The sequence below is a fragment of the Salmo salar genome, chromosome ssa20, assembly GCF_905237065.1.
Source record: "Salmo salar chromosome ssa20, Ssal_v3.1, whole genome shotgun sequence".
In the NCBI taxonomy this organism is placed as follows: domain Eukaryota; kingdom Metazoa; phylum Chordata; class Actinopteri; order Salmoniformes; family Salmonidae; genus Salmo; species Salmo salar.
In genome coordinates this window covers 92,154,108-92,180,524 of record NC_059461.1, presented here as the reverse complement: position 1 = coordinate 92,180,524, position 26,417 = coordinate 92,154,108, and the positions used below count along the sequence as shown (strand labels likewise).

The window sequence follows — 26,417 nt, the reverse complement described above, 5'->3', positions numbered from 1 at the left end:
GCTTTAATAAACAATGTACATTTATTGATCGCTAGGCATACAAATAATAGTATTTATTGATGCATTTGAAACAAGGTCTAGTTGTGTCTGCAGCCGGACTAGTTTATGAACGACTCTTGGTGGAAGGCGTTGCCTGACTGCTGTGAAGGTGATATAGTTCCAACTGCAGCACCACAAACGATTCGTTGTCAAAGGGAGGTATGTTTAGTGTATGTTTTAGTTCTACAAAGCTGTGTCCATCATAACATTCAATAATACATGAATTGCATCCATTCTTGCACCATGTGATCAATTATCAGGTCAAAAACATTTTATTTTTCTTATATTGTCCGGTGGAACGCGTGTATTTATCCTGTTGTATGATTTAATTGATGAGGCCTGACAGCAAGGTCAAACGAACAAACTGAAATGAATTGAATCATGACTCTCGAGTCAGTGAAAAGAGTCGTTTCGTCGAACCGCACATCACATTACTGAAGAACCGAGAAGCTTCCTCAGCCGGAGAAGGGATTGGCACTGTATTGGCTAGTTTAGTACCTGTCTGCTAGCTTAGTACCTGTCTGCTAGCTTAGTACCTGTCTGACGGAAATGTGAAAGCTTTTTTTAACTCGATTTGCCATATGAAAATGTTAGGTAGTCGCCGATATCGCTGTCTGACCCGACGACGTCGTTAACGAATAGCATAACAACGCCGGGGTAAGCTAAGCTAAGCTAAGCTATGCTAGCGGACGCTACTTTAGAAAACATGTCTCTTTTGGTATCCTTATCTTGAGTCTTGTTTACGTTGGAGACAGACAGTCAGTCAGTCAGTCAGTCATAGTATGAACCTCTACAATGACACTTAATAACTAAGCTAGTTAGTGTGTGTAGTTTTGTTTGGCGTTTTAACTTAGTCACTACAGTTTCTAAATGACGTGTTCCCTGCAAATGATTTTAGCTAGCCATCGTCGCCATGACATCGGCTACCAGTGTAATCTTGGGACGTCAGTTTATCTTCACATCTCATACTGTACTTCTGTTTTTGGTCACACTAACTAGCGTCTGGCATAAAGTCTCAGATTTAATGATGGAGTCGAGCGGCGATAAGAGTGGGAACTGGGACGCCGACCTAAATACAGGGAATAGGTCGCCTCTAGGAATCCGAGAGTGGAAGACTTCTCTGTCCCTCTCTGTCTCTCTGTCTCTCTCTGTCTCTTTGTCTCTCTCTCTCTCTGTCTCTTTGTCTCTCTCTCTGTCTCTTTGTCTCTCTCTCTGTCTCTTTGTCTCTCTCTCTGTCTCTTTGCTCTCTCTCTGTCTCTTTGTCTCTCTCTGTCTCTTTGTCTCTCTCTCTCTCTCTGTCTCTCTGTCTCTTTGTCTCTCTGTCTCTCTCTCTCTCTCTCTCTCTCTCTCTCTGTCTCTCTGTCTCTCTCTTTGTCTCTCTCTCTCTCTCTCTCTCTCTGTCTCTCTCTCTCTCTGTCTCTCTCTCTCTCTCTCTGTCTCTCTCTGTCTGTGTCTCTCTGTCTCTCTCTCTCTCTCTCTCTGTCTCTCTCTCTGTCTCTCTCTCTCTCTGTGTCTCTCTCTCTCTCTGTGTCTCTTAACATGTAGGCTCCCCATTTGTTAATAACAGTTCAATCACAAGTCAGACTGTTGAATAAACTTCATTTGAATGTACTTTACTTTTATGTAGGAGGTAATCTGAGACAAAATAGCCACCCAGTAGTGTTCTTAAACCGTATTTCAGTGTGCTGGTCTGTATTTCAGAGCTCATCTGTAAAAAAAACAAAAAACAACCTTCGTCTCAGTATGACTCCCTGATTAAAAAATACAGGTTAAATAAAAATGTCGGTTTTTACCCGTACAAAAAAGATTGCTGTTCTGAAACTGAATTAAAAGTGCAGTAACTGCAGTTGACTGTGGTATTTTGGATGCAGTAATTGCAGAATTACTGCAATTGAACTACTGCAATTGAACTTTACTGCAAAATTATACTGCATAAAAAAAAACCGTATTTTGGAAGCAGTATCTTCCGCTAATTTCAGTTATACTACAGTGTACTGCAGTTATACTACTCTCCGACTGCAATCTTTTCCCGTAAGGGTATTTATGGTTTGCATTTTCAATGCTTGAGGAATTTGCACACGATTTACACAATATGTTAATATTCCGAATTTAACCGAAGCACAGACCTAAAGTTGTCCCACGCAATCATCTGGCGAAGTTCACCAGCACTTCCAGCTGATAGCGAGGGACAACGTTATGGCTGACAACGGTTCGGTTACATTCAGATATTGTTTACATATTGTGCATCGTGAAATCTGTCAGGAGATGAGAAATACAAGCAACAGAAACCTACCAGGCACACTTTCCTATGGCTACTAGATCTCCACCTCCAACCGCGAAAAAGGACTGACAATCGGTGAAGTACGTTTTTAAATATCATTGTATTCAACTTTCTGGCTTGTACGGACTTGCATATTTGGTTTCGATGACGACTTTCAGACTGGATATCAATGGAGTAACTGTGAAAACAGTCTGATGTTTAGACAAGCAAATAAAGTGTCGTTTTGGGGGACAATTTATACTCTGAAACTCTCTTTACTCACTTTAAACAAACACTGTATGATAACCGATAAGTCCATGAGAATAGCTGTTCCTTTTGGAATTCCCTCTGGCGTTCCTGTATTGACAGGTTTACTTACTTGGAATTCCTTTTTGCTAAGGGAGAATGTTGTTTGTGTGCCAACCGTTTTCATTTAATTAGTGATTCAACAAGTGTTATTGTTACATTATTCTATGTTGATGATTGATGGTAGAGTGTTTGTCTGTTTGCCCTAGTTGAGGAGGAGGAGGAGGAGGAGTAGTAGTAGTATGCTTGATGATACTCTGATGTTTCTGTCTGTTTGCCCTAGTGTAGTAGTAGTTGTAGTAGTATGCTTGATGATACTCTGATGTTTCTGTCTGTTTGCCCTAGTGTAGTAGTAGTTGTAGTAGTAGTATGCTTGATGATACTCTGATGTTTCTGTCTGTTTGCCCTAGTGTGAGTAGTAGGTGTAGTAGTAGTATGCTTGATGATACTCTGATGTTTCTGTCTGTTTGCCCTAGTGTAGTAGTAGTAGTTGTAGTAGTATGCTTGATGCTACTCTGATGTTTCTGTCTGTTTGCCCTAGTGTAGTAGTAGTAGTAGTAGTAGTAGTAGTATGCTTGATGATACTCTGATGTTTCTGTCTGTTTGCCCTAGTGTAGTAGTAGTTGTAGTAGTAGTATGCTTGATGCTACTCTGATGTTTCTGTCTGTTTGCCCTAGCTGAGTAGTAGTATGCTGGACGTGGGGAAGTGGCCAGTGTTTGCTCTCCTGCCTCCAGAGGAACTGCGTCTGATACGACAGGCCTGTGTGTTCGGCAGCGCTGCCAACGAAGCCCTCTATGTCACTGTCAACGATGAGGTACGCACTGTAGGGCCCCGTCTGGCTCAGCACCTGGGGACATGGGTTTCTTCCCAAATGGCACCCTAGTTCCAATATAGTTCACTACTTTTGACATAGGTCTCAAAGGGCTCTGGTCAAAAGTAGTGCACAATGTAGGGAATAGGGTGCCATTTGGGACGCAGTTAACTATAGCCTACTGCTATGTAATAGACAAGGTTAAAGTTATATTCTAACACAGTCCGATAGTTGTTAGGCCTAGTTTTTATGAACTAATTGTGGTTTAGTACTTGGACAAGTTTGAAAATAAAGGAGAGCTGCACACTAAGAGCTCAGATGCAAAAATGTGATGTACATTAAATGGAAACTAGGCCTAACAACTATCAGACTGTGTTAGAATATAACTTTAACCTTGTCTATTACATAGCAGTAGGCTATAGTTAATGTGATGTCCATTAAATGGAAACTAGGCCTAACAACTATCAGACTGTGTTAGAATATAACTTTAACCTTGTCTATTACATAGCAGTAGGCTATAGTTAATGTGATGTCCATTAAATGGAAACTAGGCCTAACAACTATCAGACTGTGTTAGAATATAACTTTAACCATGTCTATTACATAGCAGTAGGCTATAGTTAATGTAATGTCCATTAAATGGAAACTAGGCCTAACAACTATCAGACTGTGTTAGAATATAACTTCAACAGAGGAAGGTGTAGTGATTTTATAAATCATGTCAACTTCTATTATTTCACACAGAGTGAGTTCCTGTAACTCATTCGGTGATTTGTGGAGCCATATTTATCTCCTGAACTAATTTAGGCTTGCCTAAACCAGTGGGCTGAATACTTATGGAATTACTTATATTTTGGTTTAAAAAAATTTTCAATAATTTTCTTCCACTTTCACATTGGAGTATCTTGTGTAGATTGTTCACAAGAAATGACAAATCCATTTCAATCCCACTTTGTAACACAGTAAAATGTGAAGAAATCCTTGCAAAAGTCTGCGTTTGCGAGGCACTGTATAGGGAATACGGTGCCGTGTGGGATATAGCCTGAGGTCAGTCAGAGATATTTCCGGAGACTGGGTCAAGCAGATAGTGAGGCTATATTTGGCCGTGTAAAGCCAGTGCAAGCCCTGTTTTGATCCATCTGAGAGCCTCTGTTCATGTCTGACTGCGTCTTAACACGCCAAGCTATTTGTTTTTCCTCATAGGGGACCCAGTTTACACCCAGGCAATGATCTTACTGTCTTTTGCCATGCAGTGTCTTTATAAACTTAAAACTATGCCAATTTGTTGTCGTAGTGGGCACCCAGACTAAACTTTTACACAAAATATAGAAATGCCAATGGTGGAGGTGTTGCTGTTTTTATATTCCGAACCACATTCCTGTAAAGATTAGAGAGGATCTCATGTTAAATACTGTTGAAGTAATATGGCTACAGGTTCATCTGCCTCACCTAAAGCCCATCCTGGTGGGAAGCTGCTATAGACCACCAAGTGCTAACAGTCAGTATCTGGATAATAGGTGAAATGCTTGATAATGTATGTGATATCAACAGAGAGGTATATTTTCTGGGTGATTTAAATACTGACTGGCTTTCATCAAGCTGCCCACTCAAGAAAAAGCTTTAAACTGTAACCAGTGCCTGGAACCTGGTTCAGATTATCAGTCAACCTACCAGGGTAGTTACAAACAGCACAGGAATGAAATCATCAACATGTATTGATCACATCTTTACTAACGCTGCAGAAATGTGCTCTAAAACAGTATCCAAATCCATAGGATGTAGTGATCACAATATAGTAGCCATATCTAGGAAAACCAAAGTTCCAAAGGCTGGGCCTAATATAGAGTATAAGAGGTCATACAAGAAGTTTTGTAGTGATTCCTATGTTGATGATGTGAAGAATATTTGTTGGTCTGTGGTGAGTAATGAGGAGCAACCAGACGCTGCACTTGACACATTTATGAAATTGCTTATTCTAGTTACTAATAAGCACCTATTAAGAAAATGACTGTTAAAAACTGTTAAATCCCCGTGGATTGATGAGGAATTGAAACATTATATGGTTGTAGAGGGATGAGGCAAAGGGAATGGCAAATAGGTCTGGCTGAACAACCAATTGGCAAACGTACTGCAAATAGAGAAATCATGTGACTAAACTGAATAAAAAGATGAAGAAACCAAGATGAATGATAGGAAAAAAGGCAAACTCAGCTCCATCATTCATTGAATCAGATGCTCGTTCATCACAAAACCAACTGATATTACCAACTACTTTAATGATTTTTTTAATTGGCAAGATTAGCAAATTTAGGCGTGACATGCCAGCAACAAACGCTGACACTACACATCCAAGTATATCTAACCAAATTATGAAAGACAAGAATTGTAAATTTGAATTCTGTAAAGTAGAGGTGAAAAAAAAAATATTGTTGTTTATCAACAATGACAAGCCACCGGGGTCTGACAACTTGGATGGAAAATAACTGAGGATGATAGCGGGCGATATTTCCACTCCTTTTTGCGACATCTTCAGTTGAAGCCTACTAGAGAGCGTGTGCCCTCAGGCCTGGAGGGAAGCTAAAGTCATTCCACTACCTAATAATAGTAAAGCCCCCTTTACTGTCTCAAATAGCCGACCAATCGGCCTGTTACCAACCCTTAGTAAACTTTTTGAAAAAAAATTGTGCTTGACCATATGCAATGCTATTTTACAGTAAACAAATTGACAACAGACTTTCAGCATGTTTATAGAGAAGGATATTCAACAAGCACAGCACTTACACAAATGACTGATGATTGGCTGAGAGAAATTGATGATCAACAGATTGTGGGGGCTGTTTTGTTAGATTTCAGTGCAGCTTTTGACATTATTGATCATATTCTACTGCTGGCAAAAAGTATGTGTAATGGCTTTACACCCCCTGCTATAATGGCTTTACACCCACTGCTATAATGGCTTTACACCCCCTGCTATAATGGCTTTACACCCACTGCTATAATGGCTTTACACCCACTGCTATAATGTTGGTAAAGAGTTACCTGTCTAACAGAACACAGAGGGTGTTCTTTAATGGAAGCCTCTCCAACATAATCCAGGTAGAATCAGGAATTCCCCAGGGTAGCTGTCTAGGCCCCTTTTATTCCGATCTTTACTAATGACATGCCACTGGCTTTGAGGAAAGACGGAGTGTCTTATGTATGTGGATGACTCAACACTATACAGGTCAGCTACTACAGTGACTGAAATAACTGCAACACTTAACAAAGAGCTGCAGTTAGTTTCAGAATGGGTGGCAAGGAATAATTTAGTCCTTTAATATTTCTAAAACTTAAAGCATTGTATTTGGGACAAATCATTCACTAAACCTGAACTAAATCTTGTAATAAATAATATGGAAATTTGAGCAAGTTGTGCTGACTAAACTGCTTGGAGTAACCCTGGATTGTAAACTGTCATGGTCAAAACATATTGATGCAGTAGTAGACAGACTTATCCCCATCTTAGCTACTGTTGTATGTCCATAATAAACCACTGCTCTACCTTCTTAACAACACTATCAACAAGGCAGGTCCTACAGGCACTAGTTTCTACCTTCTTAACAACACTATCAACAAAGCAGGTCCTACAGGCCCTAGTTTCTACCTTCTTAACAACACTATCAACAAGGCAGGTCCTACAGGCCCTAGTTTCTACCTTCTTAACAACACTATCAACAAGGCAGGTCCTACAGGCACTAGTTTCTACCTTCTTAACAACACTATCAACAAGGCAGGTCCTACAGGCCCTAGTTTCTACCTTCTTCACAGCACTATCAACAAGGCAGGTCCTACAGGCCCTAGTTTCTACCTTCTTAACAGCACTATCAACAAGGCAGGTCCTACAGGCCCTAGTTTCTACCTTCTTAACAACACTATCAACAAGGCAGGTCCTACAGGCCCTAGTTTCTACCTTCTTAACAACACTATCAACAAGGCAGGTCCTACAGGCCCTAGTTTCTACCTTCTTAACAACACTATCAACAAGGCAGGTCCTACAGGCCCTAGTTTTGTTGCACCTGGACTACTGTTCAGTCATGTGGTCAGGTGCCACAAAAACAGACTCAGGAAAATTGTAATTGGATCAGAACGGCAGCACGTCTGGCCCTTGGATGTACACAGAGAGCTAATATTAATAATATGCATGTCAATCTCTCCTGGCTGAAAGTGGAGGAGAGATTGACTTCATCACTACTTGTATATATGAGAGGTATTGACATGTTGAATGCACCGAGCTGTCTGTCTAAAATACCTGCACACAGCTCGGACACCCCATGCATACCCCACAAGACACGCCACCAGAGGTCTCTTCACAGTCCCCAAAGTCCAGAACAGACTATGGGAGGAGCACAGTACTACATAGAGCCATGACTACATGGAACTATTCCACATCAGGTAACTGATGCAGCAGCAGAATCAGATTTAAAAAAACAGATAAAAATACACCTTATGGAACAGTGGGGACTGTGAAGACACACACACACACACACACATAGGCAGAGACACATGCACACACACACACACACGATCACATACACATGGATTTAGTACTGTAGATATTGTGTTGTGAATGTAACAGTGTGTTGTGAATGTATTGTCATGTTTTAAAATGGTATAAACTGCCTTAATTTCGATGGACCCCAGGAAGAGTAGGCAGCAGCTAATAGGAATGGGCTGTAATTTGGGGGGCATGGGCTGTAATTTGGGGGGCATGGGCTGTAATTTGGGGGGAATGGGCTGTAATTTGGATGGAATGGGCTGTAATTTGGATGGAATGGGCTGTAATTTGGGGGGAATGGGCTGTAATTTTGGGGGGAATGGGCTGTAATTTGGGCCTCAGACAAGCTGTTTTGCTCCTCATTGTACAGGTGTTTGCCCTGGGTACCAACTGTAGTGGCTGTCTGGGTCTGGGGGATCTGCAGAGCACCATCGAGCCCCGCAGGATCGACGTGCTATGTGGGAAGAAGATCGTCTCTCTGAGCTACGGAACAGGACCACATGTAGTCATCGCTACTGCCGGTGAGATGAGACGGTCTAAATCGTGTTTGGTACATTTTGTTGCTTGTTAAAGTAGGATTCCATATATTTTTGTATGGTTTTTGTCAAGAAATATATATTTTTTCCCCCCAATTTTTACTCCGTACAAGGTAGACATTGGATTGAGGTTATTTCTTAAAGTGGTTTAATTCTGACCTATAAATGTGAATATTTCTCAACTAAAATCAATCTATTATATGTGCTGTGTAGATGGAGAAGTGTTTGCCTGGGGACACAACGGCTACAGCCAGCTGGGCAATGGGACCACCAACCATGGCTTGACCCCAGCCCAGGTCTCCACTAACCTGCTCAACAAGAGGGTGACGGAGGTGGCCTGTGGCTCTCACCACACCATCGCCCTCACTACCGACGGAGAGGTAGTATGCGTCCCAAATTGCACCCTATTTCTTTATAGTACACCACTTTTGACCAGGGCCCGGAGGTATGGGCCGTGACCGGGGCCCGGAGGTATGGGCCGTGACCGGGGCCCGGAGGTATGGGCCGTGACCGGGGCCCGGAGGTATGGGCCGTGACCGGGGCCCGGAGGTGTTATTGAGGGTGGCTACAGGCGGTGTTATTGAGGGTGGCTACAGGCGGTGTTATTGAGGGTGGCTACAGGCGGTGTTATTGAGGGTGGCTACAGGCGGTGTTATTGAGGGTGGCTACAGGCGGTGTTATTGAGGGTGGCTACAGGCGGTGTTATTGAGGGTGGCTACAGGCGGTGTTATTGAGGGTGGCTACAGGCGGTGTTATTGAGGGTGGCTACAGGCGGTGTTATTGAGGGTGGCTACAGGCGGTGTTATTGAGGGTGGCTACAGGCGGTGTTATTGAGGGTGGCTACAGGCGGTGTTATTGAGGGTGGCTACAGGCGGTGTTATTGAGGGTGGCTACAGGCGGTGTTATTGAGGGTGGCTACAGGCGGTGTTATTGAGGGTGGCTACAGGCGGTGTTATTGAGGGTGGCTACAGGCGGTGTTATTGAGGGTGGCTACAGGCGGTGTTATTGAGGGTGGCTACAGGCGGTGTTATTGAGAGTGGCTGGCCCAGTAAACCAGAGGTCTTGAGAGATGTGGAGGGTTAACACCTTCAGTTGGCGCTCCCTTATTCGAAAGGTAGAAAAACAATCCATTGTTTGATATTTCCTGTTTTCGTTTTGTTCCACTTTTTTTGGTTTGCATCCTGTTTTTACGTTTGTGGGTTTTTCTTTTGTTTGTCTTTTCTTGGGCAAATTTAATGGGTCTCATGGTGAGTGTCTTTTTAGGTCCCAGTTGTTGTTACTAGTCATCTTTCAGTGGACACCCCCATGAGTCTGTTTTGAGTGACAATTTTTTTGGTAATAAAATGGGGGCTGGTCCGGGGATCTTGTTTCCCATGAGTGTGGTAGTCGCTCTAATCTCCTACTCTGGAGCTCTGCTGTGCCAAGCTATTTGAATGTTCAAAATACACTTTTGTGGTAGAGTTTGTCACTGACATCTATCCTTAGGGGTTATATTACATATACACACAGGTTAAAAACCCTACATGGGAGATGCTAGATAAATGTACGAAGGCAAATCTGCTCATTGCAAAGCATTATGGCATCAGAGGCATCTAGCGATCCTAAAGCAGTAGTCAAAGTACTGTCTCCCGAGTGGCGCAGTGGTCTAAGACACTGCATCGCTGTGCCACTAGAGATCCTGGTTCGAGTCCAGGCTCTGTCACAGCCGGCCGCGACCGGGCGACTTATGGGGCGGCGCACAACTTGGCCCAGTGTCGTCCGGGTTAGGGGAGGGTTTGCCCGGCAGGGATGTCCTTGTCCCATCGCACTCTAGCGACTCCTGTGGCGGGTCGGGCGCAGGTGTATTGTGTTTCCTCTGACACATTGGTGCGTCTGGCTTCCTGGTTAAGCGGCTACTATGTCAAGAAGCAGTGCGGCTTGGCAGGGTCGTGTTCGGAGGACGCATGGCTCTCGACCTTCGCCTCTCTCGAGTCCGTACGGGATGTTGCAGCGACGAGACAAGACTGTAAGCTACCACGAAATTGGGGAGAAAAAAAGTGGTTAAAAAATGATTACAAAAAATAAAAAGTGTTGCTCAGTACTGTTTTGGTGGAGGAGGAAATGCTCTCGCAGAGAGAGACTGATGAAAATGGTGCTACGGGCAGTGGGGTGAGTCCCGTAGACGTGCAACTGAGGGAGTTAGAACTGAAGGCAAAGTTGGAGCAACATAAATTACAGCTGGAGCACAGGGGAAAAAAGACCAGATGAACATGCAGCATAAGAACGTCAGCATGCCATCCAATAGAGAGAGAGAGAGATCTCTAAGCACTCAGTATCCAGTCATGGCACCCTGCACCATGAACAGAGTTTGATCTCGGTCGGAACAGCCGGTTTGTAACCGCCTGTCAACGAGAAGGAGGTGGATGTACAGTACCTGTCAAACCTTTGGACACACCTTCTCTTTGTTGTGGTTACTACATGATTCCATGTGTGTTATTTCATAGTTTTGATGTCTTCACTATTATTCTACAATGTATAAAATTAGTAAAAATAAAGACAAACCCTTGAATGATTTAGGTGTGTCCAATCTTTTGACTGGTACTGTGTATTTTACTCAGTTTGAGTGGATTGCCACATTCCTAAAATGGCTGTGAGAGATTTGGTCACTGCTCCTCCAAAGTGTTCTGGTGGGGAAAAGCTCAAAAAGTGTACGCCTCTTTATCCCTTGATCAGAGCTCAGATACTGACAACTGATAAAGCTGATATATTTCGGGCTTACAAGTTGGGCCCAGAGGCAAACAGACAAAATTACGAAAAGACACAATCACAAAGCCATGTTTAGTCTGTAAGGAAATAGCATGTCTTTTTGATCAGTGGTTCTCAAGAGGTCAAGGACCTTGAGGATTTAAAGACACTCCTACTTCTCGAGTAGTTCAAAAATGGTTCAGATTTATATCTGATTCCTGGCCATGTGATAAACGCAATATGTAAAGTGTTAGTCCCATGTTTCATGAGCTGAAATAAAAAGATCCCAGAAAATGTTCTATATGCACAAAAATATAATTTCTGTCATTGTGCACACATTTCTTTACATCCCTGTTAGTGAGCATTTCTCATTTTTCCCAAAAATAATCCATCCACCTGACAGGTGTGGCATATCAAGAAGTTGATTATTAAACAGCATGATCATTACACATGTGCACCTTGTGCTGGGCACAAAACAAAGGCCAATCTAAAATGTGCAGTTTTGTCAACCAACACAATGCCACAGATGTCTCAAGTTTTCAGGGAGCGTGCAATTGGCATGCAGGACTGCAGGAATGTCCACCAGAGCTGTTGCCAGAGAATTTGTTTATTTCTCAACCATAAGTGACCTCCATCATCATTTTAGAGAATTTGGCAGTACCTCTAATCAGCCTCAGAAACGCAGACCACTCGTAGCTACGCCTGTCAGGAACCTCCTCATCCATCTTCTGAGACTGGACAGCTGATGGAAACTGAGGAGCATTTCTCACTGTAATAAAGCCCTTTTATGGGGAAAATCTAATTCTGGGTGGCCCTATGCCCTCCCAGGCTCCACCCATGGCTGCACCACTTTCACATGACTGGGCATCCATAGCCTAATACATTTATTTGAATTGACAGATTACCTTCTGAACTGTAACTCAGTAAAATCTGTGAAATTGTTGCATTTTTATATTTTTTGTTCACTATAAATAGGATTTGAGTTAACTGCCATTCTGAACACAGCTTTTGTAGTTCCCTCTTCTGTTTGAACAATTTTTGGGTTTTTTTTCTTGTAAATCGACTCCGTATACACCCTGTTACGTTCCCCAGCAAGGGGGTGAGGCAATTTAGGTAAATATATACCTACGTACATACAGTGTACATCTGTTCTTAAATGTCCTGGTTTTGTTGTGAATTTCCTGGTTCTGTGACCTTTTTTAACCTTTCCCCTCTGACATCTCCTCCCTCCCTCCCCCCCCCTCAAGGTGTTTGCATGGGGCTACAACAACTCTGGACAGGTGGGGTCAGGGTCGACGGCCAACCAGCCCACGCCTCGCCGGGTCAGCAGCTGCCTGCAGAACAAAGTCGTGGTTAATATCGCCTGTGGTCAGCTCTGTTCCATGGCTGTGCTGGACAATGGAGAGGTGAGGATACTTTAAGTAAATCCTTAATACAACAAGTATTTTATACGGTCGTGTTGATGTCAAGGCCCAGTTTGTTTGTTTGTATGGCAGAAAGAAAGAAAGAGGATGGAAACGTTACGTAATGTAAGAAATCGATGCATTGATCGGTAGTCGATGAAGTCGTGGCAGAAGAGTCTGTTTTCATAATCAACTATTGATTCAGCTGCAGACAGTGTAAAAGACAGTAAATATAATAGCTGTCCAAAAAAAATATAATTTGTGCTTTTGAGCGTGGAAGGCTGCTGATGCACCCAATGGAGTCAGTGAGTTAGGATGTATTGTATTGTAGGACTACAACCCCGTCCCGTTGCTATCTGTGGGACTACAACCCCGTCCCGTTGCTATCTGTGGGACCACAACCCCGTCCCGTTGCTATCTGTGGGACTACAACCCCGTCCCGTTGCTATCTGTGGGACTACAACCCCGTCCCGTTGCTATCTGTGGGACCACAACCCCGTCCCGTTGCTATCTGTGGGACTACAACCCCGTCCCGTTGCTATCTGTGGGACTACAACCCCGTCCCGTTGCTATCTGTGGGACCACAACCCCGTCCCGTTGCTATCTGTGGGACCACAACCCCGTCCCGTTGCTATCTGTGGGACTACAACCCCGTCCCGTTGCTATCTGTGGGACTACAACCCCGTCCCGTTGCTAGCTGTGGGACTACAACCCCGTCCCGTTGCTATCTGTGGGACTACAACCCCGTCCCGTTGCTATCTGTGGGACCACAACCCCGTCCCGTTGCTATCTGTGGGACTACAACCCCGTCCCGTTGCTAGCTGTGGGACTACAACCCCGTCCCGTTGCTAGCTGTGGGACTACAACCCCGTCCCGTTGCTATCTGTGGGACCCCAACCCCGTCCCGTTGCTATCTGTGGGACTATAATCTGCGATCTGTTTGCAGACCTATGGTTGGGGCTATAACTGTAACGGGCAGCTTGGTCTGGGCAACAATGGGAACCAGCAGACCCCGTGTAGGATCGCAGCTCTACAGGGAGTCAACATTATACAGGTGAGGGGTCAACATTATACAGGTGAGGGGTCGACGTTATACACAGGTGAGGGGTCGACGTTATACACAGGTGAGGGGTGGACGTTATACACAGGTGAGGGGTGGACGTTATACACAGGTGAGGGGTGGACGTTATACACAGGTGAGGGGTGGACGTTATACACAGGTGAGGGGTGGACGTTATACACAGGTGAGGGGTGGACGTTATACACAGGTGAGGGGTGGACGTTATACACAGGTGAGGGGTGGGCGTTATACACAGGTGAGGGGTGGACGTTATACACAGGTGAGGGGTGGACGTTATACACAGGTGAGGGGTGGACGTTATACACAGGTGAGGGGTGGACGTTATACACAGGTGAGGGGTGGACCCAAACCTACTCTGTTAGCTCTGTGTGGGGACTCATGGTTGAATGTGCTGTGCAGGTAGGAAGATACAGGGTAATGACATGGGAAGGTCTGAATATTAACTTCCTGTTTGTCTGTGCCATGCAGGTTGCTTGTGGCTACGCCCATACGCTGGCGCTGACGGACGAGGGCTTTATTTACGCTTGGGGGGCCAACTCTTACGGGCAGCTGGGGACAGGCAACAAGAGTAACCAGGCTGTCCCCACACTCATCAACACAGACAAGGAGAGGTGAGTTCCTCTGTCCCAGGGCAGGACCGCCTCCACGTCCCAGGGCAGGACTGCCTCCAGGGTCCCAGTGTAGGACTGCCTCCAGGGTCCCAGTGTAGGACTGCCTCCAGGGTCCCAGTGTAGGACGGCCTCCAGGGTCCCAGTGTAGGACTGCCTCCAGGGTCCCAGTGTAGGACTGCCTCCAGGGTCCCAGTGTAGGACTGCCTCCAGGGTCCCAGTGTAGGACGGCCCCCAGGGTAGGACGGCCCCCAGGGTAGGACGGCCCCCAGGGTAGGACGGCCCCCAGGGTAGGACGGCCCCCAGGGTAGGACGGCCCCCAGGGTAGGACGGCCCTCAGGGTAGGACGGCCCCCAGGGCCCCAGGGTAGGACAGCCCCCAGGGTAGAACGGCCCCCAGGGCCCCAGGGTAGGACAGCCTCCAGGGTAGGACGGCCCCCAGGGCCCCAGGGTAGGACAGCCTCCAGGGTAGGACGGCCCCCAGGGCCCCAGAGTAGGACAGCCACCAGGCCAGGGCCCCAGGGTAGGACGGCCCCCAGGGTAGGACAGCCACCAGGCCAGGGCCCCAGGGTAGGACGGCCCCCAGGGTAGGACGGCCCCCAGGGTAGGACAGCCACCAGGCCAGGGCCCCAGGGTAGGACGGCCACCAGGTAAGCTTGGGCGATATCTAGAGTTCCGTACCTTCATATCTTTCTGATATCACACGCGCAGTATTATCCCGGTGTACATTTGCTAATGGAACTAACTGCCGTAGACATTAGGCCTACGCATTGACACCCATACGACTTCAGTGGAAGTAGTGCTTGTGTACGTGGTGACATGTTTAACCCAGGTCCTGGATTGAAATCTCACCTTATCCTTTTCAAATGAAATGAAGGAACTCATTGGTCTCATCTTCCCCATATTGACACTAGTGGTGGCGTACCATTCAATAGCCCCGTTTTATACCTGGTTCTAACTTGGGGTCCTTTTGCCCTGATCTTGTCCACATTCTGAATGTGCTCACGTTTCCAGACGTGTGTCTACAGATGGTATTAAAATGTCTCATCTGTCCACCGAGTCTGCATTGTGACCAGATTTCCTGGTCCCATTTTTGTGCAAATTATTTTTCACAGCTACTCTTTCAAAATATTTATTTATTCTAGGAACTATAGTGATGTAACCAGCCAGTGATTTTAGAGGGCGGGATATTGGTGCCGCCAGCCAGTGATTTTAGAGGGCGGGATATTGGTGCCGCCAGCCAGTGATTTTAGAGGGCGGGATATTGGTGCCGCCAGCCAGTGATTTTAGAGGGCGGGATATTGGTGCCGCCAGCCAGTGATTTTAGAGGGCGGGATATTGGTGCCGCCAGCCAGTGATTTTAGAGGGCGGGATAATGACGATTTAAATGGTTTCTCTGTCCAGATCTGTCTACACTTGTAAGATATCCAGACACAGACTACCCTCTGGAGGTAATCACCTCGCAGACTACCCTCTGGAGGTAATCACCTCGCAGACTACCCTCTGGAGGTAATCACCTCGCAGACTACCCTCTGGAGGTAATCACCTCGCAGACTACCCTCTGGAGGTAATCACCTCGCAGACTACCCTCTGGAGGTAATCTACACCGGTCTTCAAATGTGGCCACAATCAGAATATGTACCAAGTTAGAACCGGGTGTATACAGGGCTAGAGTCACTTCAGTATCTTGGCAAAGATCTTTCCAGTGAAAAAAAAAAATAAAGGTTTAGGTTGGGGTGAAAAGGCCCTGGAAGGGTTTAGGTTGGGGGGACAAGGCCCTGGAAGGGTTTAGGTTGGGGGGAAAAGGCCCTGGAAGGGTTTAGGTTGGGGTGAAAAGGCCCTGGAAGGGTTTAGGTTGGGGTGAAAAGGCCCTGGAAGGGTTTAGGTTGGGGTGAAAAGGCCCTGGAAGGGTTTAGGTTGGGGGTGAAAAGGCCCTGGAAGGGTTTAGGTTGGGGGGAAAAGGCCCTGGAAGGGTTTAGGTTGGGGGAAAAGGCCCTGGAAGGGTTTAGGTTGGGGGGAAAAGGCCCTGGAAGGGTTTAGGTTGGGGGAAAAGGCCCTGGAAGGGTTTAGGTTGGGGTGAAAAGGCCCTGGAAGGGTTTAGGTTGGGGGGACAAGGCCCTGGAAGGGTTTAGGTTGGGGGGAAAAGGCCCTGGAAGGGTTTAGGTTGGGGGGAAAAGGCCCTGGAAGGGTTTAGGTTGGGGGAAAAGGCCCTGGAAGGGTTTAGGTTGGGGGGAAAAGGCCCTGGAAGGGTTTAGGTTGGGGGGGAAAAGGCCCTGGAAGGGTTTAGGTTGGGGGGAAAAGGCCCTGGAAGGGTTTAGGTTGGGGGGAAAAGGCCCTGGAAGGGTTTAGGTTGGGGGAAAAAGGCCCTGGAAGGGTTTAGGTTGGGGTGAAAAGGCCCTGGAAGGGTTTAGGTTGGGGTGAAAAGGCCCTGGAAGGGTTTAGGTTGGGGGAAAAGGCCCTGGAAGGGTTTAGGTTGGGGGGGAAAGGCCCTGGAAGGGTTTAGGTTGGGGGGAAAAGGCCCTGGAAGGGTTTAGGTTGGGGGGAAAAGGCCCTGGAAGGGTTTAGGTTGGGGGAAAAGGCCCTGGAAGGGTTTAGGTTGGGGGGAAAAGGCCCTGGAAGGGTTTAGGTTGGGGGAAAAGGCCCTGGAAGGGTTTAGGTTGGGGGAAAAGGCCCTGGAAGGGTTTAGGTTGGGGGGACAAGGCCCTGGAAGGGTTTAGGTTGGGGGGAAAAGGCCCTGGAAGGGTTTAGGTTGGGGGGAAACGGCCCTGGAAGGGTTTAGGTTGGGGGGAAACGGCCCTGGAAGGGTTTAGGTTGGGGGAAAAGGCCCTGGAAGGGTTTAGGTTGGGGGGAAAAGGCCCTGGAAGGGTTTAGGTTGGGGGGAAAAGGCCCTGGAAGGGTTTAGGTTGGGGGGAAAAGGCCCTGGAAGGGTTTAGGTTGGGGGGGAAAAGGCCCTGGAAGGGTTTAGGTTGGGGGGGAAAAGGCCCTGGAAGGGTTTAGGTTGGGGGGAAAAGGCCCTGGAAGGGTTTAGGTTGGGGGAAAAGGCCCTGGAAGGGTTTAGGTTGGGGTGACAAGGCCCTGGAAGGGTTTAGGTTGGGGGGAAAAGGCCCTGGAAGGGTTTAGGTTGGGGGAAAAGGCCCTGGAAGGGTTTAGGTTGGGGTGAAAAGGCCCTGGAAGGGTTTAGGTTGGGGGGAAAAGGCCCTGGAAGGGTTTAGGTTGGGGGGACAAGGCCCTGGAAGGGTTTAGGTTGGGGGGGAAAAGGCCCTGGAAGGGTTTAGGTTGGGGGGAAAAGGCCCTGGAAGGGTTTAGGTTGGGGGGACAAGGCCCTGGAAGGGTTTAGGTTGGGGTGAAAAGGCCCTGGAAGGGTTTAGGTTGGGGGAAAAGGCCCTGGAAGGGTTTAGGTTGGGGTGACAAGGCCCTGGAAGGGTTTAGGTTGGGGGAAAAGGCCCTGGAAGGGTTTAGGTTGGGGGAAAAGGCCCTGGAAGGGTTTAGGTTGGGGGGGGAAACGGCCCTGGAAGGGTTTAGGTTGGGGAAACGGCCCTGGAAGGGTTTAGGTTGGGGGGAAAAGGCCCTGGAAGGGTTTAGGTTGGGGGGAAAAGGCCCTGGAAGGGTTTAGGTTGGGGGGAAAAGGCCCTGGAAGGGTTTAGGTTGGGGGAAAAGGCCCTGGAAGGGTTTAGGTTGGGGGGGACAAGGCCCTGGAAGGGTTTAGGTTGGGGGGACAAGGCCCTGGAAGGGTTTAGGTTGGGGGGGACAAGGCCCTGGAAGGGTTTAGGTTGGGGGGACAAGGCCCTGGAAGGGTTTAGGTTGGGGGGGACAAGGCCCTGGAAGGGTTTAGGTTGGGGGGAAAAGGCCCTGGAAGGGTTTAGGTTGGGGGGAAAAGGCCCTGGAAGGGTTTAGGTTGGGGGAAAAGGCCCTGGAAGGGTTTAGGTTGGGGGGGAAAAGGCCCTGGAAGGGTTTAGGTTGGGGGAAAAGGCCCTGGAAGGGTTTAGGTTGGGGTGACAAGGCCCTGGAAGGGTTTAGGTTGGGGTGAAAAGGCCCTGGAAGGGTTTAGGTTGGGGGGGACAAGGCCCTGGAAGGGTTTAGGTTGGGGGACAAGGCCCTGGAAGGGTTTAGGTTGGGGTGACAAGGCCCTGGAAGGGTTTAGGTTGGGGGGGAAAAGGCCCTGGAAGGGTTTAGGTTGGGGGGAAAAGGCCCTGGAAGGGTTTAGGTTGGGGGGGACAAGGCCCTGGAAGGGTTTAGGTCTTCGCCACAGTCAGGTTGTCCAGCCTGGCGAAGTATCTAAAAGGCTGATATCTGTCCTCCTCGTCTGTCCTGTCTGTCTGTAGGATGGTGGAGGTGGCAGCGTGCCACACCAGCCATACGTCTGCAGCTAAGACTCAGAGCGGTCAAGTGCTGATGTGGGGTCAGTGTAGGGGTCAAGCTGTAGCCTGCCCTCACATCACTCACTTCGCCAGCACTGATGATGTCTTTGCATGCTTCGCCACGCCTGCTGTCACATGGCATCTCCTCACCGTGGGTAAGACTGACACTGTACAGGATGTGATGATGAGTATTTGATCCCAGGTCTGTACTATTTGAAGTATTTCCGATACGTAGAGTGTTTTGTTGTTGTTGCTCTGGCTCGTTTTTAGAGGACTGACTGATTTTTGGTTCTGTGTTATTCAGATGGCGATGACTATCTGACAGTAGCCCAGTCTCTGAAGAGGGAGTTCGACAGTCCTGACATCTCAGATCTCAAGTTCCTTGTGGATGGAAAGTGTATCCACGTACACAAAGCCCTCTTAAAGATCAGGTATACCTTAGACTGAGTTTACACAGGCGGGTCAATTCACATCTTTCATACCAATCAGATCAGCTCATTTGACAATAGTTGGGGTGGGAAAGATCAGAATTTGGGCTGCCTGTGTAAATGGTGCCGAACAGACTCCGCTTGTCTCCCTATGGGCCTTGGTTAAAGGGTTCCATTTGGAGGGACACACCATCTCACAGAACCACCGTGAAATACAATGATAATGTTAATTTAGCCAATGCTTTCATCCAAACAACTGTAAACAGTGACATGTTTATTCAGTATATGCTGTGGCGCTGCGTGTTTTTAGTATTTCTGCCACACATACTTTCAATAAAAGTTTTTTGTTGTTGTTATGCGCGTTGACTTTTCCTCTGTAAATACATCATTTATTTGCGGTACAGCACCATTCTGATGAAGGTTATTTAGCTCTTTGTACCACTGTGGCCCTCGCACACCATCAACCTGCATGCAAAACACAGATCACTGGTCACTGGAGAGACCCAGAGAGATAGCTGCCAGTCACTGGTAGTTAATACATTTCAGGAACTTCATCATTCCTCCTCCTCAGACCTCTCCCTTCCCCTAGTCAAGTCTCTCTCTCTCTCCCTTCCCCTAGTCAAGTCTCTCTCTCCCTTCCCCTAGTCAAGTCTCTCTCTCTCTCCCTTCCCCTAGTCAAGTCTCTCTCTCTCTCCCTTCCCCTAGTCAAGTCTCTCTCTCCCTTCCCCTAGTCAAGTCTCTCTCTCCCTTCCCCTAGTCAAGTCTCTCTCCCTTCCCCTAGTCAAGTCTCTCTCCCTTCCCCTAGTCAAGTCTCTCTCTCTCTCCCTTCCCCTAGTCAAGTCTCTCTCTCTCTCTCTCCCTTCCCCTAGTCAAGTCTCTCTCTCCCTTCCCCTAGTCAAGTCTCTCTCTCCCTTCCCCTAGTCAAGTCTCTCTCTCCCTTCCCCTAGTCAAGTCTCTCTCTCCCTTCCCCTAGTCAAGTCTCTCTCTCTCTCTCTCCCTTCCCCTAGTCAAGTCTCTCTCTCTCTCTCTCCCTTCCCCTAGTCAAGTCTCTCTCTCTCTCTCTCCCTTCCCCTAGTCAAGTCTCTCTCTCTCCCTTCCCCTAGTCAAGTCTCTCTCTCCCTTCCCCTAGTCAAGTCTCTCTCTCCCTTCCCCTAGTCAAGTCTCTCTCTCCCTTCCCCTAGTCAAGTCTCTCTCTCCCTTCCCCTAGTCAAGTCTCTCTCTCCCTTCCCCTAGTCAAGTCTCTCTCTCCCTTCCCCTAGTCAAGTCTCTCTCTCTCTCTCTCCCTTCCCCTAGTCAAGTCTCTCTCTCTCTCTCTCCCTTCCCCTAGTCAAGTCTCTCTCTCTCTCTCTCTCCCTTCCCCTAGTCAAGTCTCTCTCTCCCTTCCCCTAGTCAAGTCTCTCTCTCCCTTCCCCTAGTCAAGTCTCTCTCTCCCTTCCCCTAGTCAAGTCTCTCTCTCCCTTCCCCTAGTCAAGTCTCTCTCTCCCTTCCCCTAGTCAAGTCTCTCTCTCCCTTCCCCTAGTCAAGTCTCTCTCTCCCTTCCCCTAGTCAAGTCTCTCTCTCCCTTCCCCTAGTCAAGTCTCTCTCTCCCTTCCCCTAGTCAAGTCTCTCTCTCTCCCTTCCCCTAGTCAAGTCTCTCTCTCCCTTCCCCTAGTCAAGTCTCTCTCTCCCTTCCCCTAGTCAAGTCTCTCTCCCCTTCCCCTAGTCAAGTCTCTCTCCCTTCCCCTAGTCAAGTCTCTCTCCCTTCCCCTAGTCAAGTCTCTCTCCCTTCCCCTAGTCAAGTCTCTCTCCCTTCCCCTAGTCAAGTCTCTCTCCCTTCCCCTAGTCAAGTCTCTCTCTCCCTTCCCCTAGTCAAGTCTCTCTCTCCCTTCCCCTAGTCAAGTCTCTCTCTCCCTTCCCCTAGTCAAGTCTCTCTCTCCCTTCCCCTAGTCAAGTCTCTCTCTCCCTTCCCCTAGTCAAGTCTCTCTCTCCCTTCCCCTAGTCAAGTCTCTCTCTCCCTTCCCCTAGTCAAGTCTCTCTCTCCCTTCCCCTAGTCAAGTCTCTCTCTCTCTCCCTTCCCCTAGTCAAGTCTCTCTCTCTCTCCCTTCCCCTAGTCAAGTCTCTCTCTCTCTCCCTTCCCCTAGTCAAGTCTCTCTCCCTTCCCCTAGTCAAGTCTCTCTCTCCCTTCCCCTAGTCAAGTCTCTCTCTCCCTTCCCCTAGTCAAGTCTCTCTCTCCCTTCCCCTAGTCAAGTCTCTCTCCCTTCCCCTAGTCAAGTCTCTCTCTCCCTTCCCCTAGTCAAGTCTCTCTCCCTTCCCCTAGTCAAGTCTCTCTCCCTTCCCCTAGTCAAGTCTCTCTCCCTTCCCCTAGTCAAGTCTCTCTCCCTTCCCCTAGTCAAGTCTCTCTCCCTTCCCCTAGTCAAGTCTCTCTCCCTTCCCCTAGTCAAGTCTCTCTCCCTTCCCCTAGTCAAGTCTCTCTCTCCCTTCCCCTAGTCAAGTCTCTCTCTCCCTTCCCCTAGTCAAGTCTCTCTCTCCCTTCCCCTAGTCAAGTCTCTCTCTCCCTTCCCCTAGTCAAGTCTCTCTCTCCCTTCCCCTAGTCAAGTCTCTCTCTCCCTTCCCCTAGTCAAGTCTCTCTCTCCCTTCCCCTAGTCAAGTCTCTCTCTCCCTTCCCCTAGTCAAGTCTCTCTCTCCCTTCCCCTAGTCAAGTCTCTCTCTCCCTTCCCCTAGTCAAGTCTCTCTCTCCCTTCCCCTAGTCAAGTCTCTCTCTCCCTTCCCCTAGTCAAGTCTCTCTCTCCCTTCCCCTAGTCAAGTCTCTCTCTCCCTTCCCCTAGTCAAGTCTCTCTCTCCCTTCCCCTAGTCAAGTCTCTCTCTCCCTTCCCCTAGTCAAGTCTCTCTCTCCCTTCCCCTAGTCAAGTCTCTCTCTCCCTTCCCCTAGTCAAGTCTCTCTCCCTTCCCCTAGTCAAGTCTCTCTCCCTTCCCCTAGTCAAGTCTCTCTCCCTTCCCCTAGTCAAGTCTCTCTCCCTTCCCCTAGTCAAGTCTCTCTCCCTTCCCCTAGTCAAGTCTCTCTCCCTTCCCCTAGTCAAGTCTCTCTCCCTTCCCCTAGTCAAGTCTCTCTCCCTTCCCCTAGTCAAGTCTCTCTCCCTTCCCCTAGTCAAGTCTCTCTCCCTTCCCCTAGTCAAGTCTCTCTCCCTTCCCCTAGTCAAGTCTCTCTCCCTTCCCCTAGTCAAGTCTCTCTCTCTCTCTCTCTCTCTCTCTCTCTCTCTCTCTCTCTCTCTCTCTCTCTCTCTCTCTCTCCCTTCCCCTAGTCAAGTGGCTCTTTCTCTCTCTCTCTCTCTCTCTCTCCCTTCCCCTAGTCAAGTGGCTCTTTCTCTCCCTTCCCCTAGTCAAGTATCAACCAGTGGCGTAGTACATTTTGGCGAGGCCCCCCTGAAAGCTAAAACGGGTAACTTCTTTCAATTATACACATTTTGCCACGGGGCAGAGTTTTGTTTTTCATGCCACCCCCCCCCACCCACACACACAGCTACAAACATTTCTCTGTTAACAAGGTGATTTCCAGTAGTTACCTTCCTTGTCTCCTCCCAAGTCTGCTATGTTAGTTTCCACTGCGGTGTGTGAAACTATGTCTCGGTGTCTCTGTCCTTCCTGTTGACGCTATGAGGAAGCAAGGACACTGCTATTGCTTCCCCCTCTGGTTCTCTTTTTATATAACTCACATCCTCATGCCTTAAAACGCGATCGTTTTCCATCAGAGTTAAAGACAATTTATTTATTTTACATCTGGAAATGTGTTTGTTCATACACTGAGTGTACAAAACATTAAGAACACACGGTGGTTTCCAGGACATAGGATTGAGCAGGTGAAAGCTATGATCCCGGATTGTATTTTTCACTCGGTGTAGATGAAGGAGAGGAAAGAAGGATTTGACTCCATTTGAGACATGGATTGTGTATGTGTGCCCTTTCAGAGGGTGAATAGGCAAGACATTGAAGTGTCTTTTGAACGGGGGTATTGTAGTAGGTGCCGAATGCAGGTTTTCCTAATGTTTGGTGTACTCCGTGTAGAAACTAAATACATATTTACAAAAGTATGTGGACACTTCTTCAAATTAGTGGATTCGGCTATTTCAGCCACACACCTGTTGCTGACAGGTGTATAAAATTGATCACACAGCCATGCAATCTCCATAGACAAACATTGGAAGTAGAATGGCCCGTACTGAAGAGCTCAGTGACTTTCAATGTGGCACTGTTATAGGATACCACCTTTCCAACGAGTCAGTTTGTCAAATTTCTGCCCTGCTAAAGCTGCCCCAGTCAACTGTAAGTGTTGATATTGTGAAGTGGAAATATCTTGGAGCAACAACGGCTCAGCCGTGAAGTGGTAGGCCACATAAGCTCACAGAACGGGACCACTGAGTGATGAAGCGTGTGTAGTGTGTAAAAAAATAGTCTGTCCTCAGTTGCAACACTCACTACAGAGTTCCAAACTGCCTCTGGAAGCAACGTCAGCACAAGAACTGTTTGTCGGAAGCTTCATGAAATGGGTTTCCGTGGCCGAGCAGCCGCACACAAGCCTAAGATCACTATGCTCAATGCCAAGCGTCGGCTGGAGTGGTGTAAAGCTCAACGCCATTGGACTCTGGAGCAGTGAAAACGTGTTCTCTGGAGTGATGAATCACGCTTCACCATCTGGCAGTTCGACGGACGAATCTGGGTTTGGCAGATGCCAGGAGAACGCTACCTGCCCCAATGCATAATGCTAACTGTAAAGTTTGGTGGAGGAGGAATAATGGTCTGGGGCTGTTTTTCATGGTTTGAGCCCCTTAGTTCCAGTGAAGGGAAATCTTAACGCTACAGCATACAATGACATTCTAGACGATTCTGTGCTTCCAACTTTGTGGCATCAGTTTGGGGAAGGCCCTTTCCTGTTTCAGCATGACAATGCCCCCGTGCACAAAGCGAGATCCATACAGGAATGGTTTGTCAAGATCGGTGTGGAAGAACTTGACTGGCCTTCGCAGTGCCCTGACCTCAACCCCATCGAACACCTTTGGGATGAATTGGAACGCCGACTGCGAGCCAGGCCTAATCGCCCAACATCAGTCTTCCCGACCTCACTAATGCTCTTGTGGCTGAATGGAAGCAAGTCCCCACAGTAATGTTCCAACATCTAGTGGAAAGCCTTCCAAGAAGAGTGGAGGCTGGAATAGCAGCAAAGGGGGGAACCAACTCCATATTAATGCCCATGATTTTGGTATGAGATGTTCGACAAGAAGGTGTCCACATACTTTTGGTCATGTAGTGTATCTAATTAGCCAGCTAGCTAAGCTCCATAGATCTACATGGGCTGAATTCTAACTTCACATCAGTGCACATAGTTTCCATGGTGACTGATCTGTTGCCACCCTCCATGGTTACTGATCACCAGTCTAACAAGATTCAAAAGGCACTCGCACATCTGAGCAATCTTGTTACAGGTGCATGGCAACAGTTGAAACAGGATGAATGAAAAAAGGAAACCGCACACTGTTCTTGATAGTATCACTGATCAGTGTGCGGTTTCCTTTTTTCATTCATACTGATCACCAGTCACCATGGTGACTGATCTGTTGCCACCCTCCATGGTGACTGATCTGTTGTCAGTTTCCACGGTGACTGATCTGTTGTCAGTTTCCACGGTGACTGATCTGTTGTCAGTTTCCACGGTGACTGATCTGTTGTCAGTTTCCACGGTGACTGATCTGTTGTCAGTTTCCACGGTGACTGATCTGTTGTCAGTTTCCACGGTGACTGATCTGTTGTCATCTTCCCGTGGTTTCAGGTGTGAACATTTCCGTGTGTTGCTGAACGAGACGGACGAGGAGTCTATTGAGATCCACCAGTTCTCTTACTTGGTCTACAGGGCCTTCCTGGAATACCTGTACACGGACATCATCAACCTGCCTCCAGAGGACGCCATAGGTTCATATTAATTTAACCTTTATTTAACTAGGCAAGTCGGTTAACAACAAATTCTTATTTTTAATGACGGCCTAGGAACAGTGGGGTTAACTGCCTCGTTCAGGAGGCTGAACGACAGATTTTTAACTTGTCAGCTCAGGGGATTTGATCATGCAACCTTTCGGTTAACTAGTCCAACGCTCTAACCGCTAGGCTACGCTGCCGCCTGGTACGACACCTAACCCTAGCGTACCTTTACGCCAGAGGTACGACGCAGTGTTTCCCCTAGATTATTCTCCAGGCGGAGGTGCAAAGAACTCCATAAAGTACACCACAGTGTTTTCTCTAGCTTAATTATTTACCAGACGGGTCGCAAAGGAACCCAAATCAGCATCTAGGGCCTCGCGTGAGTTACGACAGCTTATAGAAAGTGTTATAATGCGCTAGAATTCCACCGTTAACCTGGACTCAGAAGGAGATCACTATAAAATAACTGGTGCAGCGTTTGGGCCGTATTCCATGTATCTGTCCTGTGTGTACTGTAGGGCTCCTGGACTTAGCGACGTTCTACCGTGAGACGCGTCTGAAGAGACTGTGTCAGGAGACTATCAAGAGAGGCATCTCTGAGGAAAACGCTATCACACTGCTCTCTGCTGCCGTCAAGTACGAGGCCAGGGTAAGAGGCTTTACACACTCTGTTGTCCTCCCGTAGACCCTGACCAGCCAGCCCAGACCCTCTCTGTTGTCCTCCCGTAGACCCTGACCAGCCAGCCCAGACCCTCTCTGTTGTCCTCCCGTAGTCCCTGACCAGCCAGCCCAGACCCTCTCTGTTGTCCTCCCGTAGTCCCTGACCAGCCAGCCCAGACCCTCTCTGTTGTCCTCCCGTAGTCCCTGACCAGCCAGCCCAGACCCTCTCTGTTGTCCTCCCGTAGTCCCTGACCAGCCAGCCCAGACCCTCTCTGTTGTCCTCCCATAGCCGCTGACCAGCCAGCCAGCCCAGACCCTCTCTGTTGTCCTCCTGTAGACCCTGGCCCCTGACCAGCCAGCCCAGACCCTCTCTGTTGTCCTGTCTGTTGTACCAGTTGTGTTGTACCAGTGGTTCCTCTACCAGTCACTGCCCTCTGTGTTGTACTCCTCCTGTCCCCAGCGCTGACCACTGACCAGCCATCCATCTCCCTGTTCCTCCTACAGGACCTGGAAGAGTTCTGCTTCAAGTTCTGTGTCAACCACCTGACAGCCGTTACTCAAACGCAGGCCTTCGCCGACATGGACCACGAGCTGCTGAAGACCTTCATCAGTAAAGCTAGCCGCTATGGGGCCTTCAAAAACTGACTGATCCACAGCCCACTAGCTAAGACCCTGGGTTAAGAGACTGGGGGATGGGGGAGTAGGAGGGGGGATGGGAGAGAGGGA

General features: G+C 48.0%; 1 protein-coding gene across 3 annotated transcripts; it reads left to right on the top strand.

Annotated features, from left to right (window-relative positions):
* The first annotated feature begins 458 nt into the window (after window positions 1-458).
* rcbtb2 (regulator of chromosome condensation (RCC1) and BTB (POZ) domain containing protein 2) lies at window positions 459-26,417 on the top strand. 3 transcript variants are annotated; one of them, XM_045704125.1, is made up of 13 exons: window positions 459-696; window positions 2,302-2,400; window positions 3,283-3,420; window positions 8,322-8,472; window positions 8,701-8,867; window positions 12,459-12,617; window positions 13,561-13,668; window positions 14,164-14,306; window positions 18,625-18,815; window positions 18,965-19,091; window positions 24,886-25,025; window positions 25,550-25,680; window positions 26,196-26,417. In XM_045704125.1, exons 3-13 carry the CDS (start codon window positions 3,295-3,297, stop codon window positions 26,334-26,336), a joined length of 1,584 nt encoding a protein of 527 aa, XP_045560081.1. In that variant the 5' UTR covers window positions 459-696; window positions 2,302-2,400; window positions 3,283-3,294; the 3' UTR covers window positions 26,337-26,417. The 3 variants fall into 3 exon arrangements, with proteins under 3 accessions (XP_045560081.1, XP_045560080.1, XP_045560082.1); XM_045704124.1 differs by lacking the exon at window positions 2,302-2,400; XM_045704126.1 differs by lacking the exon at window positions 459-696 and having other exon boundaries at window positions 2,359-2,400; window positions 26,152-26,404.

What these genes read in the sequence shown, in the direction of transcription:
- rcbtb2 (XM_045704124.1), top strand. Translation starts at nt 3,295, where the DNA reads ATGCTGGACGTGGGGAAGTGGCCAGTGTTTGCTCTCCTGCCTCCAGAG. An exon ending in TGTAGTCATCGCTACTGCCG is followed by an intron (nt 8,473 to 8,700) that starts GTGAGATGAGAC and finishes TGTGCTGTGTAG; the next exon opens with ATGGAGAAGTGTTTGCCTGG. An exon ending in AGGGAGTCAACATTATACAG is followed by an intron (nt 13,669 to 14,163) that starts GTGAGGGGTCAA and finishes TGTGCCATGCAG; the next exon opens with GTTGCTTGTGGCTACGCCCA.